At 43.3% G+C, this 17,957-nt stretch overlaps 1 protein-coding gene across 3 annotated transcripts in view; it reads left to right on the top strand.

Moving 5' to 3' along the window:
* The window catches only part of RNF144B (ring finger protein 144B), a 96,185-nt gene that overhangs the window by 59,649 nt on the left and 18,579 nt on the right, over window positions 1-17,957 (top strand). For all 3 annotated transcript variants that reach the window (XM_027799180.2, XM_005434918.3, XM_027799179.2), the window contains exon 3: window positions 11,060-11,164. In XM_027799180.2, coding sequence (XP_027654981.1) covers window positions 11,060-11,164 — 105 coding nt within the window. The remainder of the gene's footprint in view (window positions 1-11,059; window positions 11,165-17,957) is intronic.

A 17,957-nucleotide genomic window follows, 5' to 3' on the forward strand; every position in this document is an offset into this window, starting at 1 on the left:
GGAAGGATGTGGGTTTTTTTAACTCCAGAATAAATGTACTTGGTTTTATTTTTTAACAACAGATTGTAGATAAGCATCAAGCAAGCACGTTTAAGTTTTGCCTTGATTTTTTGAACTCATGGAAGAAATCTGATATTTGTAAAGCCAGCTTGAGAGTATCTTCACTTACTCTGAATTCAAGGTAGCTTAAATGGGATAAAAATTAAAATGTAGCTGTGTGTTTCAAGAAACTAGGATGAGATGGATTTATGCATTTTCAACCTGAATTTCAGAAAGTTTGTTTTCCATACTGACTTTCACAAAACATGTCCGTATTTTAGTTTGCAACAAAAGTTTTAAAAGAACATACCTAACAGGTAGGTATGAAGCTACTGCTTTAAATTAAAAAAAAAACAACCAACAACAACAAAACAAAAACCACAAAAAAAGAAATCTGAGAACTTGACACCTTTACAGTGGTGCCACTCTTCTCCAAGAATTCGGTGTCTACAACTTAGTATCATTAATGGCACATGAACGTCAGTGTTAGCTGGGCAGCATAACCCTGTGGCTCCTGGGGAAGGGAGGACTGGGCCAGGCAGAGCTGGGCTCGCTGCTCCTCCGGAGCACTGGCCACAGGGAGGGGTCACTGGTGGCTGGGGATGTTGCTGTCCCCCGTCCCCTGTTGGGGCTGCAGCTGCCACCCCTTACCTGGCCGGCAGCAGGCAGAGCATCCACCCTGAGCCTGGCTCTGCTGTGCCGTGCCAGCGAAGGCAGGAGTACAGTCAGAGTTGGCCGGCATCTGTGCAAACTTTGCTGACTTTGTCTAAACCAAGAGCCAGCCATGAGTGAGTGCCAAATGCAGTTGGGAGAAGCCTTTAGACACGCTCTGTTTATTTCAGTGGGCATAACAGATCTCGACTGTGCTTATGCTCCTTGTCTGCCCTTTGTCTGGCTGTTGTTGCCTGTGTCTGAACATCCTCCTGATGGACGTGTCTCAGCTGATGCAACAGAGATGTGTAGATCTTGCCCCCTGTAACAAAGGGGGGACTTGGGAAACTTTTTACCTGCCTATATAATTTTCTGCCTTAAATCCAGAGCAGTTTCTGGGGGGCCACATGAGTTGCACCTTTGGGCAGCCTCCGAAGAGCAGTGTCAGAAGCACCTTGCCATGGAGTGTCTCCATGCTGCAGCTTGCGTGGGGCATTGCTGGGGCACAGCCTGCAGTAGCTATGCTGGTATGCAATGCCCTAAATTTCCTCCCACCCACGCCAGGGCATCTAGATACCTTTACAAGGCAGATATTGGGGTAAGAATGTCAACTGTGAGCTATGGGATCGAGCCCGTATCACTTTTTCAACTAGCAGTGCTTTCAGCTTGTATGGCTTATTTTTATTTTCTGTCACTAAGCTTAATTATATATATCCAAGAGTAGTATTAAATTTAAAATAGAAAAGGGCTTAACATGGATATAATAGGTTCAGCTCTAAGGCGAAACTTAGTTTTGCTACTTTTTTCTTCTGTTACATGTGAGGTCTCTTCTCTCTTTTTTTTCTAACTGTAATGATGATTCTGCATCTATGATTGTTTTTCATTACAGCATTTTTGGCTGTGGAAATAATTGGAAATTTTTACTATGTAGCATCTACAGGGGCAAGCTTCTTTTCACTTGTAGCCTGTTAAACCAAGGAATTTAAATAAGTTAGAATTGTGTTTAGCTATTTTTTTCAGCTTAGAAACTCTTGTAATAAACATTATACCTCGTAAAAGCTGTATTCTAGCCAAACCAAGTGAGCTGTTGAAGAAGCTGTATGTTTGCGTTGTGGTGGAATGTTGCTAGTAAGACAGGAGTTTTTCAAATAGCTGTAAACATTTTTACTCTGTTCAAAGAAGAAAAAGCAGATGGTCTGCAGAACACACTTGCCATCGTACTTGGTAGCCAAGTCAGGCCTGAAGAGGCATCAGCCTTTTATTTCTCAGCGTTTGTTGCACTTGGCATAAGACTGCACTGAAGCGTGAGATAAAGCACACGTTGACACATCCCAAGACTTTGAAATGGCTGTAGTGCACCTGGTGGCTTGGTTTCGTTGTCTCCGGACTATATTGGTCTTGAATGAAAGACTGATCTCTGAAGAGGGTTCGGCAGGGATGTGAGGTATGCTTTGTCTGCAAAAGTTTGAGAGGACTGCACTTTATATTACTCAGTTAATTTCCAATACCTATAATACCTTTGTGTAGTGCCATGCTGTGGTGCACACTCTTACATGTATACATTTACCAATATATGTGTATATATATATATTGCTTAAGCTGCATGGGTTTATGCTGCTTGCCCCATTCCCAAAAGGAGAGGGGGTCTCATCTGTTCTGATGCTGCTTATCTTGCTTTTTGCCTTGCCAGTCATCCTCCTTACTTATTTGGTGGGGTGTTCTTCCTACCTGCAATCCCTTGTGCTGGCTTACCTTGTCTTGCAAGTTTTTTCTTCCTTGCCTGTGCCCATGTGCAACTACACAGTTTTTTGCCGCTGTGGTGGTCACATCACTCACATACGTACATGAAACAATTATACACAGTGCCTGGCTACACCATCACAGTGTAACAAAATACACTATTTCAGGGCACTTACATCTGGGTCCAAAGCAAACTAATATTAGCTACAGCCTGATTGATGCACTCACAAAATTACATTTTGAATATTACAGTGACTTCTAGTCAATTTCCCCATGTTTGTATCCTTTGCCCTTCTCTCCCTCCCCCCAGATAGCTCCAGCAGTGCCGCACTCAGGCAAGATGCAGGAGCACTCTGGCAGGGTAGTGCCAGAAATGGGTGGGCTGATCTCCCTGCTCTTGCCTTCTGACAGGGCACAGGCATTGCCCAGGCTTTGGCACTCATTAGACTGGCTGGAATGTATCCGTCTTGGAGACTCCCATGTTTTCAAAACTTAACTGAACCTGGGAGAACAGCTGGGAGAGCTGGTGGGTGGTGTGATCGCGTGCACCTCGCTTCCTCTCCCTAGCAGTGCCCTGGTGGCTGGCACAGCATAAACCACCCTGTGGAAGCAGTAGTGAGGGGTGCAGGGCTAGCAGTAATACTGGGAATACCAAAGCCCCTGTGGGGGACTTGGAGTGAGGCTGCAGCCTGTAAGCAGCCATGGAGGTGAGATTCTACCAGACCTGGTAAGATTGCCCTGGTGGCAGTCATGACAGAAAGGAACCAGTGGGGTACTGTTAGGGAAAACATTGTTTTGGAGTCGGTAAAAAAGTTGGTGTCAGCTTCATCCCCACACGCCAGTTGTGTTTGGTTTTGTCTTTCCTCTTTTTCCCCCTCCTGAGCATTTCAGAGTCCTGATGAGAGCTAGGTAAGCAATAAATGGCATGCTATTTACATCAAGCAGCAGCTTACATCCATCTTGTGTGTTATTTACTGGAACAGGGTTTAAGATGCCTAAGACAACATATAACAAACTCTGAAAACAGAAGATACTTTCACGTGTGTTGTCCTGTGTTGTCAGCACATGTTTGTGCAGAATTAGCATGATTCACCCTTCTTTTTTTCTTTTCCAAGCAAATTCTTTGTTGGGTGTTGTACTTCTGGGGAAGTGTGTGAAGTAACTACGTTACAAAACATGCAAAACAAATATCACAGTGACCCACCTGTTTGCTATTTTGGTGCACCCAGTGCAGTCTAAATGGAATTAAACTTCATCCCGTGTGAAGGAGAAGTCAATGTGCAATGTCGAATAGAAGCCCAGGTAGCTTCTGTGCTGCCTTGGCTATCCTACAAGTGGAAGGTGATCCAAAGGTGTTTGGGAGAACAAGATTTTCTGCTGTAGCCCTGACCTTGCTGTCACACACAGCTAGATGTGGATAAAAAAGGCTTTTTTTGCTGCTGTTGACAGCTGGATGCCCTGGGCAGCTGCCTGCCTGGCGAGTCAGTGCCTTGGGATGCTGCAGCCTCTGAGAGAGGGGCTTGTGTGCTGCTGCTGGCTACTTTTGCTAGAGGGGAAGGGGAAACCCTTCCAGAAAGAGGAGATTCTCTGCTGCAGTTCACCAGCTGGACACTTTAAGGCCCCTCTGCTTTCCTTAATCTTTTTAAGAGCAGCTGTGTGTTGCCCTGCCTCCTTCAGGAGGCTAAATATTGGGATTTTGTCCTTAGTGCTGTGAAGCTTCAGATCGCTTGTGCAGGGGAACACTGGACAACTGGGGACAAAGTGATGGGAAGGATCAGCAGCAGCAGCAGCAAGCATGGGCAGGAAAGCCTGAGAGCAGAGAGACTGAGTATATCAAAGACAAGAGGCAAATGACAAAGAACATGAGATGCCTGCTAAATAGGCAAATGTATATGAATTTGAAAGTGAAAAAATGCCCCTTTAGCCTCAAATGACATCCAGGCACATCATGGCTCAGTAGAAGGGGAGGAATAACACCACTGAAAAGCACATCGTCATGACCAAGAGAAAACACCAAGCAAAAATGATAAGTTTTTTGTTTACTTACTAAAACTAAGAAAGTCTCCCATTTTTTTCACAGTGAAGTGCAGATATCTCCAAGCTCATTCCCAGTAGACTTGATTTACCAAATTAGAAGACCAGTTGAGAAATACTTGCGAGATTCCGGGAGTTCGATTACCATACATTGAAGGCAACTAGCCCATTTGAGAGACTGAACATGCAGAAGTGCAGATGTCATGCAATGATCAACATGTTACTAAACGTTATGTAGACCTGTCATAAACACTCTGAGTACTGTTTTTGTAGGGGGGGCTTATATATTTATTTGAGTACACAAATGATTAAATATTAAATATTGAAGGGATCAGATGGTTAAATTTAGAGTTCTGACGTGAACTGTCTCACCAAAGTCAATAATACTACATAACTTATTCCATTGTCATGTGTATGCACTGAAGAACAAGTAACATTTGTAAATTATGAGAAAATAATGAAAGTTATATCTTACTGAATAAAAAGTACACAAACAGTGCCCAGAACTGAAACAAAACTAAATGCCTTTCTGTTGGTCTGTTCTGAATCATAAGGCACTCTGAAATGCCAACTGAAAAGTTGTTTTCTCTCCGTAGTTGTGGTGGGTTTTTTTTTTTGTTCCCCAAATTTTGAGTTTGAAAAAGCTAAGGCAAAAGAAAAACACCAAACCCAAACAAAACAGTTTTGTGGACAAATAGGGAAGAGAGAGTTAACATTTTAAATCAGTCTTGCAGATTTTAAGATGGAAACCTGTGGCTTTCTTAATTTTTCTGAAACTGAATTTGCCTTCAAATTATACATTAGAAGGAAAGACCTTCTGGTTTTGGCAAGAAGCCTTTGATCATTTAGTGCATTTTCACGCTTAATGTAGATCATGCCCTAATACTGGTTATGAAATACTGTAGACCAATTTTTTTTCCCTGTCTGCAATTTAATTAAAGACCCTTATCCTGTATCAGCTGCTGCACAGTGGCCAACAGCAATACCTGTAGCATTTGACAGGAAAACAAGCCAGTGTTTTCTGTTTCTTTCTTCTTCCTAGCCATCCCTCCGTGTTAATAAAACTACCTGTTTGATTTTGTCGCACCACATATGTGGTTTCCTTTTATGCTTTTGCATCCAAACCGATGAGCCTGCATTTAGTGAGCTAAAAAGCTGCTCTAAATGGGAGACAAGCAAGGTAATGGAACATTCGAGGTACCTGAAAAAGCAATGTGTAGGAATGATTGAGATCCATCTTTTGTCTCTGGCACAGAGATTAGCTGAAAATAGCTTTGAGTAGAAACATAAAATTTCACAGTGAGAGGGATGTAGCACCTTTGTCACATCATTGCCCAGCAACCTAACACTGAAGTTACACTTTGAACTTGTTCTTATGTTAAAATGCACAACTGTTGTGGTTCCTTTGCAGATTAAATACATTGCCAAACAGATATTTTTTTTTTTTTGGGGGGGGGGGGCGGCAGTACATTAAAAATTCCCTCTGTACAGTATACTTGGGGGGGGGGGGAAAGTTGCATTTAGAACAGCATGTAGGAGAAGCGGTGAAATGAAGAATCCATGAATTCAATAAATGAACAGGGTTTTCTATTCCTGGGGCTTGTAGCTGACCATAGAAAACACTTTCAAAGATTAGAGGAAGTGCTTATTACTGGAGAAGAAATTTTTTATGTTATTTGTTTGTGCCTTCCTGGATTGGGCGTTTTAGTGCTTTGTAAAAGATTTTTCCCTTGTATTACAGCATACACTTTCAACAAAGCCTTAGCTTTAGGAGAGGAATATGTACTTGGGGCATATATAAATATTGGCCTAAATCGTAATCTTTCTTACAAGTCCTGCAAGATAAAAAAAAAATATGCATGTATGTTGCATGATAATTTGTTCCAGGTACTTTACAGGCCTTAAGTTACTAGATACTCATCAGTGGCACTTCGTCAAGTGGCCAAATGGATATTGAGCTTATTTTATCGAATAGAGGAAGCTGATGGCCTGAAAGGCAAAACCAGCATAAAAGGCAAAAAAAAATGTTGCCCCGGAATGCTTAGACAGCAATTGTTTGAAAAGGGTGTCATTATACATTACGAATCTTGGGCAGAGAAAAGATTACCTGTAGCACTCATTCCACTGAAGCCAACAGTAGTCCAGCAGGAGCAAAACACGCTTGGCAAGGTTAGATCTGCACCAAAACCTTCTGTTAGGTGTACTGAGTTTTGCTGGTGGAGTGACATTATCACATTTTAATTGATCCCCCTTGCTTGATTGCATCAGGATTTTGTTATGTATCCCAGAATACAGATATGTACATGGTATGGTTGCTCAGTGGGGAAAATACGAGTAAACTGAACGTAACTGATTAGGGTACACTTGCCGCTATGGAAGTTAAAATTCTTCGTGTTGGTGCCTACCTTCTATTGGAGGGGTGAACGTAATGGAGCCAAACCTCCAATTTCATCTGTGGTCAGCAGGATTCAAACCCGTTCAGCAAGACCTCAGTAGATTTTCAGTCTGCCTCAACCGCTCTGCCTTGACGATGGGATGTGTTGGTGGAAAACTCGCTGTGCTGGTAGGAAGGTCACTGCTGATGACTTGTTCTGGCTATGGAGAGCAAGGCGATGGTGTGACTGTCATTATAAGCCACAGGTCCTGTAGTGCAGCCTCAGCCACCGACTTGCTTATAACTGTATGCTTGTAAGTCATGGCACGGTGGGAAATTGGTGGGGGAGCATAGCCCAAGGGTGTTGAGACCACGTGATTTCTTGGATGTTAAGATTAAGACCCTTTCAAGAAACTCTTAATACCACAGAAGGCTGAATATCTTGACCTTACCTTCACTTTGTAGAGCAATTAAGTAGCCCGTGTAGTGTGTGCAGTTTTCCCGAGATACTGCTGAATTTTATAGGCAAAACACAGGAAAAGTCTTAACATTTTATGTCTGCATAATATATTTTCCGTAGTGTGGGAGGACATGCTGCTGAGAAGGTCAGTCATGATTCATTATACAGACACTGAATCCTCTTTTCATCACATTTGCAGCTTGTACAACTTTTCAGCTACTTTTGTTTGCTGCTTCTCAAGTAGCTAAATTAGTAGATGAGCTGTAAATAATAGTAAAACCCCTGTAAAAACAGTCTTACTGTTAAAGTGAAGGCATATTTTAAAATTTTGGTGGGTTTCCACTCTCTTCTTTGCTGCTAACTTGTGAAAGAGGGAACAAGAAGTTTACGTCTTCATTCATATACAGACTTAGGTAAAAAGTTTAATTCTTCAGTGATAAATGCTTCCTTTGAGTTTCCCAGCACCCTTAAGTCCTTCCATCAGCTTCATGAACTGCACCCACAGCACCTTCTCCAAGTGCAGAAAATCAAGGCAACAGATTGAATACTTATAAAATCTATTTAACAGGGAGAGCTTCTCTGAAACATTTGAAGAGCCATGGCACTGCACAGACTTACTATAAAATCTCTCCAAGTCACTCTCGGAAAGCACAGCACCCTCTAAAAGTATTGCAAAAGGCTCCAGTTGCTCACCTATCCTCACCTACGACCAGGCAGTGAGCTAGAAGAAGAGAATGCAGATGCATTAGCAACCCTCAGAAACCTCTGTTCTCCTGGCCTGGTACCCCTAATGATTTAGATACTGCGTATTGCAACTGATTGCAAAATCCATACTGTGGATTGAAGCTCCTTAAGAGCTTCATGCCCATCCTTGCACGGAAGGGTAATTGTCAGTGCTCTGAGCTTCTGTCCTGGAAGTCTAAATTAAGAACAAGCCTCTGGGCTGCTGCTAGAGCTGCAGTAACTTCTGAGGCTTTGTCCTCCGTCTGTAACCGGCTGACCTGAGCTGCCCCCAGAATACAAATCCACTGTAAGATGCTGTCAAAAAAATTACTAAATATCGGGCAGCACCACAGAGGAGACAGAAGCCAGGATCTTAGCGAAAGTAAAAGGTCACTCTTCCATACTTGCTGAGGAATTAAGGAAAAATAAATACTTTAGTGGGAGGGAAACATTACCCCTTTCCCAAACACTGTCCTGAGATTTGATCCAGAAAGTAATCAGGTCCCCCATGAGAGGAGGGAGTGAGATGTAAGGAGGCTCTGCTGGAGCATTGCTGCCCACGTATCCTAAGAAGTGCAGCCAACACACTGCAGCACAGACAGGCTTTGGGGAAGGGCCTCGGGGCAGAATTTTTTGTTCACATCGTTCATGGTGGAGGCACAAACCAGAGAGGAAATTTGTGCAGAGAGTGAGCACTTGACAGCCCATTTCTCCTGGGATACAATCTGAAGCATGTGGGCAATGCTAGCTGCTTAATGACTGCAGGGCTGCAGGGGCAGGTCACCCACAGTCTCCATCCGTATCAGCAACGGCACAGGGAGCCACCCTGGGCTCTGGGGACACTTTTTTTGGCTTTCTCTGTGTCAGCTGCTGCCGCTGCCCATGGTGGCAGCAGATGCGGTCAGGGCCCCAGCAGCCTGTCTGTCGGGTACCAGCTCCCAGGAGTCACCGTGGTTGTGTACCTGCTTCTGCTTCTGCGCTGTGGGGCTGTGTGTGCTAGTGGGGAACTGACCTGGTGGTTAAACTGACCTTTTATAAGCACTGTGCCTAGATGCCTTTGAGGGAGTTGGGTGAAGAGATGGGACAGGGCGCTGAGACTGCTGTTGAATAATAAAAGAATAGCTCTTTGGTTAAATCTGGGCTCATATTCTCTAGGGAGCTAATACTGCCTTTGGTTACTGACATGATTTCTGTTCTGCTCTTCACCTGTGAGTATCTCTCTCACCTCCCACATGCTACTTGCACCATCAATTCCTTACAGCCTCCTCTGCTGCTTTCTTATAGGGGTGCATGCTGAATCTGAACCCATTAGTGCTTAATGAGCTAGATATTTAAAGCTTTACCGTTTAGGTTATACCCCTATGTTCTTCTAAATGAATATGCTTCAAATATTTACAGATCAAGAGTAAGCTCATTTAAAATGCCACAAAGTTAAGCTGATTGTACTTGCTTGAACTAATACCTCTGTACAGTTCGTCAGAATTAACCGAAACTTGTGGATGTGGACATTTCAGTGGAGAGACAGGCAGAATAAAAAGGAAACCTCATTTCCATTTGTAAAAGTCCTAATTATCCTGACATTTAAGAGGGTACCAGTTTTCCAGTAAAAATACAAATGAGGAAATCTCTTTAATCTGAGCACAATATGCAAGGCCTTCTCAGAACAGTCCAAACTAACACAGACTTGAATGTTAAATGCCTGTAAGTACTGGAAAAACTGTTTGTGGAGCGGCCCGGGGCTGTCCCAGAGCTGATGCTCTGGAAGGCTGGGGTTTCCGCACAACCCACCTAGCAGCTTTTGAACTCAGTGCCTGTTCCGAAAGTTGGCAGACACACAGAGGTCTCAGAGACCTTACACTTTGATATATTTCTTGAAATCTGATGGGGCAGTAAGGGCAGAAGCCAGCAGTACTGAGGAGGAGGACAGGAGGTTTATCACATGGGCATAAAATACAAATCTGTAGGGAACAAAGCTGAATTAGTCCTGCTGCTTGTAAAATATGTTGGGTTTTATTTACAATGAGCTATGCAAGCTGATACCAGAATCTGCCAGAAGTCCATGTTTTGTTATTTTGTCAACAGTGATTTGCAATTTACTGTAAGCTTTGTCACTATTTTGAGGAGACTTGCTTGTTTTTGATTTAGAAGTGACTCGCTCACTTAGGTGTGCAGTTTGGAGAGACAGTTCAAGTGCTGTTCTTTGGTCCATTGCACCAGTTTTGTGCCATGATTTTATTGAAGATTCCATAATATGTGTCAAAAAGGCAAGCTGAATATATTTGAAACTGGTTTGCCCAGTAAGATGTGGGGAGAACAGAGGGATATTTTCCTTGGAGGGGGGAGGGCAGTCATTTTTGTGTAATGGAGCAATTTGGAAACGTTCATAAGGCAGCCTCCATGCTGGGAATGGATTTGAACTCCTGCTCGATAGACTACAGGCTGATGATAGATCATGGTAAACCATGGAAATTACCTGATCTGGGGGTGGGTGGGGGCAGAGCTTGGGGGGAGGGAAGAACGGGTAGCTGCACATCTTCTAGTGTTATAAAACTGCCTAACTGGGTTATAAACCCCCTTCCCCTTTTTTGCAGCTGAGAACAGTAGTCTCTTTCTTGTAAATGAGGTCTCCTACGATGGAGGCTGCTGGCTAAGAGTCTGAATGAAGAACACAGGAGGAAGGACAAAAGAGTGAAGCCTGTTTAATTAGGATGAGAGGTACTCCCCCCGCTAAAGCCTCCAATCCCAGTTTAGCAGAGCGTAGGGGTTGTTAGCGCTGAAAGGTCTGACTTGCTGACTTGGGTAAGCGCAATGCTCAGCAGATGAAGTCATGCATAATTAATTGTTCTTTGTTGCATTCTTTCCAGTGTAATGACTGGTAGTGCTCACACTTATAATAATTGATGTTTTCTGTGTGCTGGATCTTCTGGACAGCCAATTAAGGCAGCGGAGGTGGTAGCTGTGCAGCATCTCTAGCATCTGTGTGTTACCAGCATGTGGGCTATAACTTTTTTTTCTCTCTTTTCTTTACTTATTTCTAGTGTCTAAAACAGTACATGCAGCTGGCAATTCAAGAAGGTTGTGGTTCTCCTATCACGTGCCCAGACATGGTATGCTTGAACCATGGGACCCTCCAAGAAGCAGAGGTATCAACATGTTTTTCTTTCTTTCTCTCTCTCTCTTTTTTTTTTTTTTTTTTACATAAACTCCCCTAAACTTCTTTATCTACATAATAAATGTGATCATACATTTTTCCTCCCTTTAATTACATTTAATGAGCTTTTGGCAAGAAGCCTGACTGACAAGAGGAGCTATAAACAAACATGTTTTTCAAGGGTTTTGCTCCTTTTCCCCTCTCTCTGTGCCTTGAGGAAAGGCTTACTTGGCATCCAGACAACCTCTGAATTACTCATGCAGGTGACTTAACCAGAAAACCCTGTATCCCAGAATTGCTGAGCCTCCATTAGCACTGTCAGTTAAATCAGATTTGATTTGACGGCAAAACCTGAAATCTTTGTGCCTCTCAACTCAAGAGCAAAAGCTCAGACTGATGGTATGCGAGGCCAGAGTCTCTTTGTGTATGTTTGTTTTAGGCCACAACAAATGATTTGCAGTCCAGCAGGCAAGACTCGTATAGTTATATGGAAAGAAAGGTATATGCACAGCACTGGGTGGAAGTAGGTCTTAAGAGACAGGAAAAGTGTCTTCATTCCCAAGGCAGATACGGGAGAGCTGGAGAGCTCAGAAGCTAAATAAGGTTTAGGCAGAGCTGTTGGCACATCTGGCATGTGCACGATCTCCCAGAGTAACTGGAAGGTGAAGTTTGAATGTTGGAAGCAGAGAAACTGCGGGGAAACCGTGCTCCTCAGACCTTCTTGCATTGCTTGGGACAACAGCATTCAAGGGGGCTGTAGGTGGCCCCTGCCAGGCTGCCTGGTGGCCTCCCAGCGATGCTCGAGCAGCCTCCTGCCTGACTTAGGGCTGGTGTAAAGTTTCTGAATTGGGCTTTAGCATCCACCCCATGGCATGGGGAAGAGCTGTTGGCAGTGTGGCTGGAACCCTCGTAAGGGCCAGCTGTTCTGTGCATCTAGAAGGTGATGGAAAACTGTGGGCACATCTGATGCTGCCCTGCGGCGGTTCTTGCTTGCTTGCTTTGTGAGCCAGGTAGACCCATGCTGGGCCTAGGAACACAAGCAGGAAAAAAAAACAACCCGAGGATAAAAAGGTGCTTTAGGGGTTTTGGCTGGTTTTGGGCATTCTCTCTGCATTTGTTTGCAGGGACAAAATCAAGGAGAATCAGATCTCCATCTCTGAAATGGAGAAAAGCAGCTTATCTTCTGGGTTCCCTGGAGCCCTATGTATACAGAAGACGTTACTGTGGTAGAAGTATATAATCCTATTCAGAAGTGATCAGTGGCAATGCAATTCCCAATACTAAAAATGCCTCTTTCTCCCCCGAAAATTCAGCATCTCTTCTGCAGCATACATTTGAAATGCCCTGCTTGGCTGGATCAGGGCCTGGGAGTTGCAGCAGGCATGTGGTGAAGCTTTTCTTTGGCTGAGTCTAGCTATTGTGGAAAGTAGCCAACTGTTCCCCTTCCTTCCTTCTGCATAGATACAGAGAGGGTGTAGGAATGTCCCTCACACCCATTGCTCCAGAGTGAAGGCAACTAACTTTTATTGCAAATGCATTTTTAAAAGAAAATTAACAAATGGTAGTGAGAAATCTGCTCCGTTAAGCTAGGGTTATGATGCTATAGGAATTATAGAGACATATTTCCCCTTATTAAAGCAGGACACTCCAGGGCACGTATTAATGGATGATTAGCTTAATCCTTGGGTGTTTTTTGGGCTGAAGGCAGAATGACTAAACAGCCCAAATGTGCATTAGTGTCCCATGGATGAATGAATGTTCTGACACTCCCTTTCAGCAATGCGCTTGAAATACAGACCTTCCGCTTGAAAAGCAAACAGGCCCTCCAACCTAGTGAAAATGAACTGTTTATGTATTTTACCAAATACCTTTTTTTTTTTTTAAGGAAGAAAACCCAATAACCCCCCAGGAACAATAGAAAGAATAGACTGTCTCTGTTGATAATCTGAAAAATTAGCATGTAACCTACATATCATGTATGAGCACTCTGGATTCTGTTTTCTTCTCTGTAAAGGCTGTTCCATATGAAAATGTGGCCTTTAAAAGCGATTACTTAAAAAAAAGAACCCTATTCAGATAGCGGAGAATGTGCCTAAATATGGCTATTGTTTGGCATGGAAGTACTATTTAGAATTATGGCTTATTCATTACACAGTTTGGAGCTCCTGGTATAAAAGTTTGAGCTTTCTCATCTCTGGAGGGTCTGGGTGGTCTCTGGCTTCTGGCAGGAAAAGGTTCCTCACCAAGACAGTCCATGAGGAATGACGTGTTGCCTATATTGGGGGGGTGGGTTGGGGGGATTGGTCTTTTTCCCCACCCCTGGGTTAGCATCAGGGTTTTGAAAAAGTGTATTTTTCATGTCATGTCCATTTCAGACTGCAGTGACTGATGTTTACCAGGTACCTTTACAGTTTGCAGAAAAAATCAGCAGTTCAAACTGTCTTTCTCATGGACATGGTGTTAAATTGGTTCCTATACTTTGGGTTAGATTCTGTCTAATTATGTAAGCGAACGTGGTTGTTTTGTTTGCTTTTAAAATGCCTTTTGCCCTAGCCTGCACAAGGGAGATAAGGGGAATCTAGGCACAATTTGAAGTAAAGGAAAGCCTTTCCATTGACGTCAGTGCATTTTGGATTGAGCCCTCTTCAATAAGGTACCTGAACACTTACTAACAAAGCTTATAGGCAATTTCTAACACTAATGCACTATGAAGATTCCTCTGCTTCCCTCACTCAAGATCCTTGTTCAAGGCGCGTAACATTTCTTCAGTGCTTTCCAGTGACCTGTTTGTCTTCATTGTGAATTAAGTCTGTTTTCTCAGTAAAATTCTTCAGAGTTTATCTAGCTTGGTACTAAATTGCTGAGCTTTTCACAGCCCTTGCCTTGATTCTGAGACATGTGCTCCTTGTGCTGCTTTTGGAAGGTGGAGGGGGACAAAAACTGGTGAACATTTTAAACAGGTAATAGATTTTCTTCTTGTATGGCTCATGGAGAAATGAGCAAGTGTGAACAGTAGGAATGTGTCTTTCTGAAACAGTTGAATGTTTCATCAGTGTTCAGGGAGTAAACTGCTTATTCACAGCGTACAGGAGAAGCCGGGAGTGAAGGCTTTACTTTTGTTCTTTGTGTCCCTCTGGGCCTCAGAAGAAAATGTTCCAGGGTTTATGTTTAAAAAAATTAAAAATGAAAGTCATTTGAACTAGACAATTGAACTCTTTAGTACTTTGAAAATGTGTTTTCTGAAACCCTTCTGTTTGGTTTTGTTGTTGATTTGTTTTTTTGTTTTACTTTAACAAAATCTAGTTGAAACTGGTATGTTTCCCAGTAGGTTTTTTGTTTTGACAAATAGTACATTCAAACAGAAGGAATTGTTCCACTAGAGTGCTTGAAATCAAGTGCGACCCTAGGTCATATCTTGACCTGTTACATCAAGATAGGAGCTGCTTGTAGTATAGCTGCTGCTAAGCAGAAATAAATGGGTGTTGGTGGTGGGAAGGCAATGGTTTTGGCTACAGACTCAGTTTCAAATAGCTGGCTACACAGAAATAAAGGAAAGTTAAAAAGCAATCTTGTTAAACAAGATGTTATCCTTTCATGCTCTAATAGTACAATAAACAAAGATGATTTGGATTCCTTCCTGGAGGCAGAAGGTAGCAGGAACATCTTACGTTAATGCAGTTCTGTTTGACTGTGCAGACTTCTTCTATCTAGAATATTCCTGTCTCTCTTGGGAATTTGCTGCATTGATTTAATTGGACCAATTCATACCCCTGATCTAAAAAAGGGGTAATTTATCATGGTTTGAAATGGTTTTGCTTGGTGCAAATCCAATCACCAGTGTAAGCTATGAATCGGGGTCAGTCTCGGCTGTGCACAGGGGTTTCTAATGCAATGCTCGCTTGGATTACATCTAGGGGATCATGCTTTTCTATTTCTGAGTCCTGTATTGTTTTGAAGCTTGTAACATTGATGCCAATGATCCATTGATTTGGGTTAAAACCATGCAACAGGCAGTAAAGGAGGTACTGATTTGGGCTCTCCTTTTGCCTTTTACGTTTGGCAAGAATTACCCCTCTGCAGGCAGCGCAGATTCTCTTACTGCCCCTCTGTCTGTGTAAATCCATCACCCACACCAGTGCTAACCTGACAGGGTCGTCAGCACTTTGTAAAGCGATGCTGAAATGGGACAGTGACCCAAATCTTAGAATTCTTAATTGCATTGTATTCCATACGTAGCTGAACAGAAATCCCATTGGGAGTTGGTTTAAAGTACTGGTTTTATTTTTAATTTCAAAATTGGTTTACATTTTGATAGGGGTGATTGAAAGGGTAAAATGAGGAGGAAGGTGAGAAAATGTTGCAGGCTGACCTATCTTTTTCAGAGTCAACAATAAAATTTTTCATCTTCTTCTTTACTCATTTTTAAATAAATCCAAGGGGAGCAAAAGAGAGAGACTTAATTTTGGTTTTATTTGTCACTAAATAAGAGAAGAGCTTCTTAAAGGAGAAAATTAATAATTTAATATTTCATGATGAGTCTAATGAGCATGGTAGCTGGTGAAGAAAAGTGTGGGTGTCATTTCTAACAATAAAGAGGCTGAACTCCTATACCTCTTTCAAAAGCAAACACAGCCCAAGTTAAAACTATTTTTCAGTCCTTGCAAAACTGGACGACACCTCTGGGAGTGGGACCTGCGCAGAGGTGGGCAATGCAGCCCTTTTGCAAACAACCAGTGCAGGATCTGCACCTGCTGCGTATCTGCAAAGCGAGGAAGGGAGAAGCCCTTGTCCTGGTGAACTGCCCTGGCATTACCGAGGTTTGATTCATATGGGTGTGAAAGGAAGTAAGATCTATTCAGTTTTCTTGATTGCCTCCTTGCATCTCTCTTGAAAGCCTGAGAATAGGTGGAGTAGTGATTTTCCCTTTCCACTGTGGTAGCCAGGGTTTAAAAACAGGGGAGTTGTTCTGCCTTGGCTCCTGGTTACTGCTCTGCCTGGGCAGCAGGGAACAGTCTGCCCCTGTGTAAACTGAACACAATTATTTCAAACTCTTTCATTTTTGCTTCCTTTGCTCTTTTGTCTCGCACAGTAACAGAGCTCCCGGTTATCATACCACGCCGGGCAGCTTTGTTGGGCACTTGGCAAGGATCCACCTGGAGCCTTTTGTGGTAGTGACCCTTCAAAACTTTGCTTCTTTTCCATGGATATTTTTACTTTGGGTGAAAGCTGCAGTTCTTAGCAAGAGGTCTTGCGCGATTTGTGCTCTATAACAAGAGTATTGCAACTGCAGCTATTGCTTACAAGGTATAGAAACCCAGAAAACTTATTCAACTTGCAGCAGTCTGGTAAGTCTCAAGTCAACATCTTTTCAGGAGAAAGCCCTTGCCTCTCATTATCTTCTTAGGTTTTTATTGTAACCTTAACCCAGTGTTAAAAAAAAACCAAAACAACCAAAACTTGTCCTGTGGCATTTCTCGCTGCACTGAATGCTTTCATAGCTAGAATAAGGGAAGTCTGCTTTCTGACATGCTCATGGCCTCTCTCGTTTGGCTGTTTGCCCTCTGCCGGGTGGCTGGTTTGCTCCCTCTGCAGATCTCCATCCTCATCCCACCCGGCGGGGTGTGCGGCTGGGCAGGAGAGGTGCTCTGGGTGGGCTCCCGGCTGCGGCTGGGCAAGTTGTCTGAAGATGAACGCTGAGACTGATGCCAAGTAGGAGGAGATAAAACACCTAATCCCCTTACCATGCTAACAGCTGTCCTCAATTAAACCTAAATGAGATTAAAAGTTCACGGAGGAAAGGATTTGCTGTTCTGGGCGGGGGGAGCGATCTGATACTCGCGTTTCATTTTTTTTCCATTGAGTTTGCACGGACAGTTTTGATGTGGCAGTGAATTCAGGCAGCAGCAGGTTGTGCATTCCTTTGCTCGTGCCTAAAGATCCTAAATCTGTGGGAGGCTTCGGCTCAGCACCCCTCAGGTTGACCTCCGTGTGGGTCCTACCAGGAGCTGGTCTTTCCAAGCCTGGAGGAGTCAGTGGCAGAGGGGATGGGCTGTATGGGTTCGACGCTTGGAGCTGCGTGGAGGGAGGGGGCAGCTGAGCTGTGACGAGGGTACGTAGGAAGAGGAGTGGGGCTGGGTGAGACCCATGGGGAAGGCTGGCATGGTAAGACCAGGTTTTCAGTAGGAGAGAGGGAAGCTTTCAGCCCTGGCTCTGCTTCCTATTGAAATCTGCAATAAAACTCCTAACTCAGCTCCCACTGTAATCAAAAAGGCCGAGTTTTAATACATGGGAAATTCTGGGCTCAATAGAACTGCTCTTGAAAAACTGTTTGTTAAAAGGAAAAGCAAGCACAGAAAGACCCCAGACAACTAAACAATTAATTCAAGTGGCTCTTACAGCATTGAGACTCGCTGTTTTAATTTAGTTGTAATGAAGGAAAATTTAAAGTAGTTGCCAGTGCTCATCCAGCTAGAGAAAAGCAGATGACTCTTGTTTTCCAAAGTCTATTTAGATTTGAAGCTGCCCTGGGGAGGAGTGGGCAATACTGAAACGATGTCTCTTGTGGGCTGTATATGGCTTTGTTGGTTGGCTTCATTCTTTGCTGAAGCTGCTGAACTTCACTCTTTTTTCCCTGTTGGATTAAGTTACTATTTGTTTTCCAAGAGTGTTTCGGCTGACTTCTGATGAACAGGTGAAGAGGTTCCCAGGAAGCTCTCTCCATCTTACGGCCATATTAATGTAACATCGTTTAGCCATGCAAATACTTTCATATTAAAAATAGTTTA

The sequence above is a fragment of the Falco cherrug genome, chromosome 3 (assembly GCF_023634085.1).
Source record: "Falco cherrug isolate bFalChe1 chromosome 3, bFalChe1.pri, whole genome shotgun sequence".
NCBI classification, from domain to species: Eukaryota; Metazoa; Chordata; class Aves; order Falconiformes; family Falconidae; genus Falco; species Falco cherrug.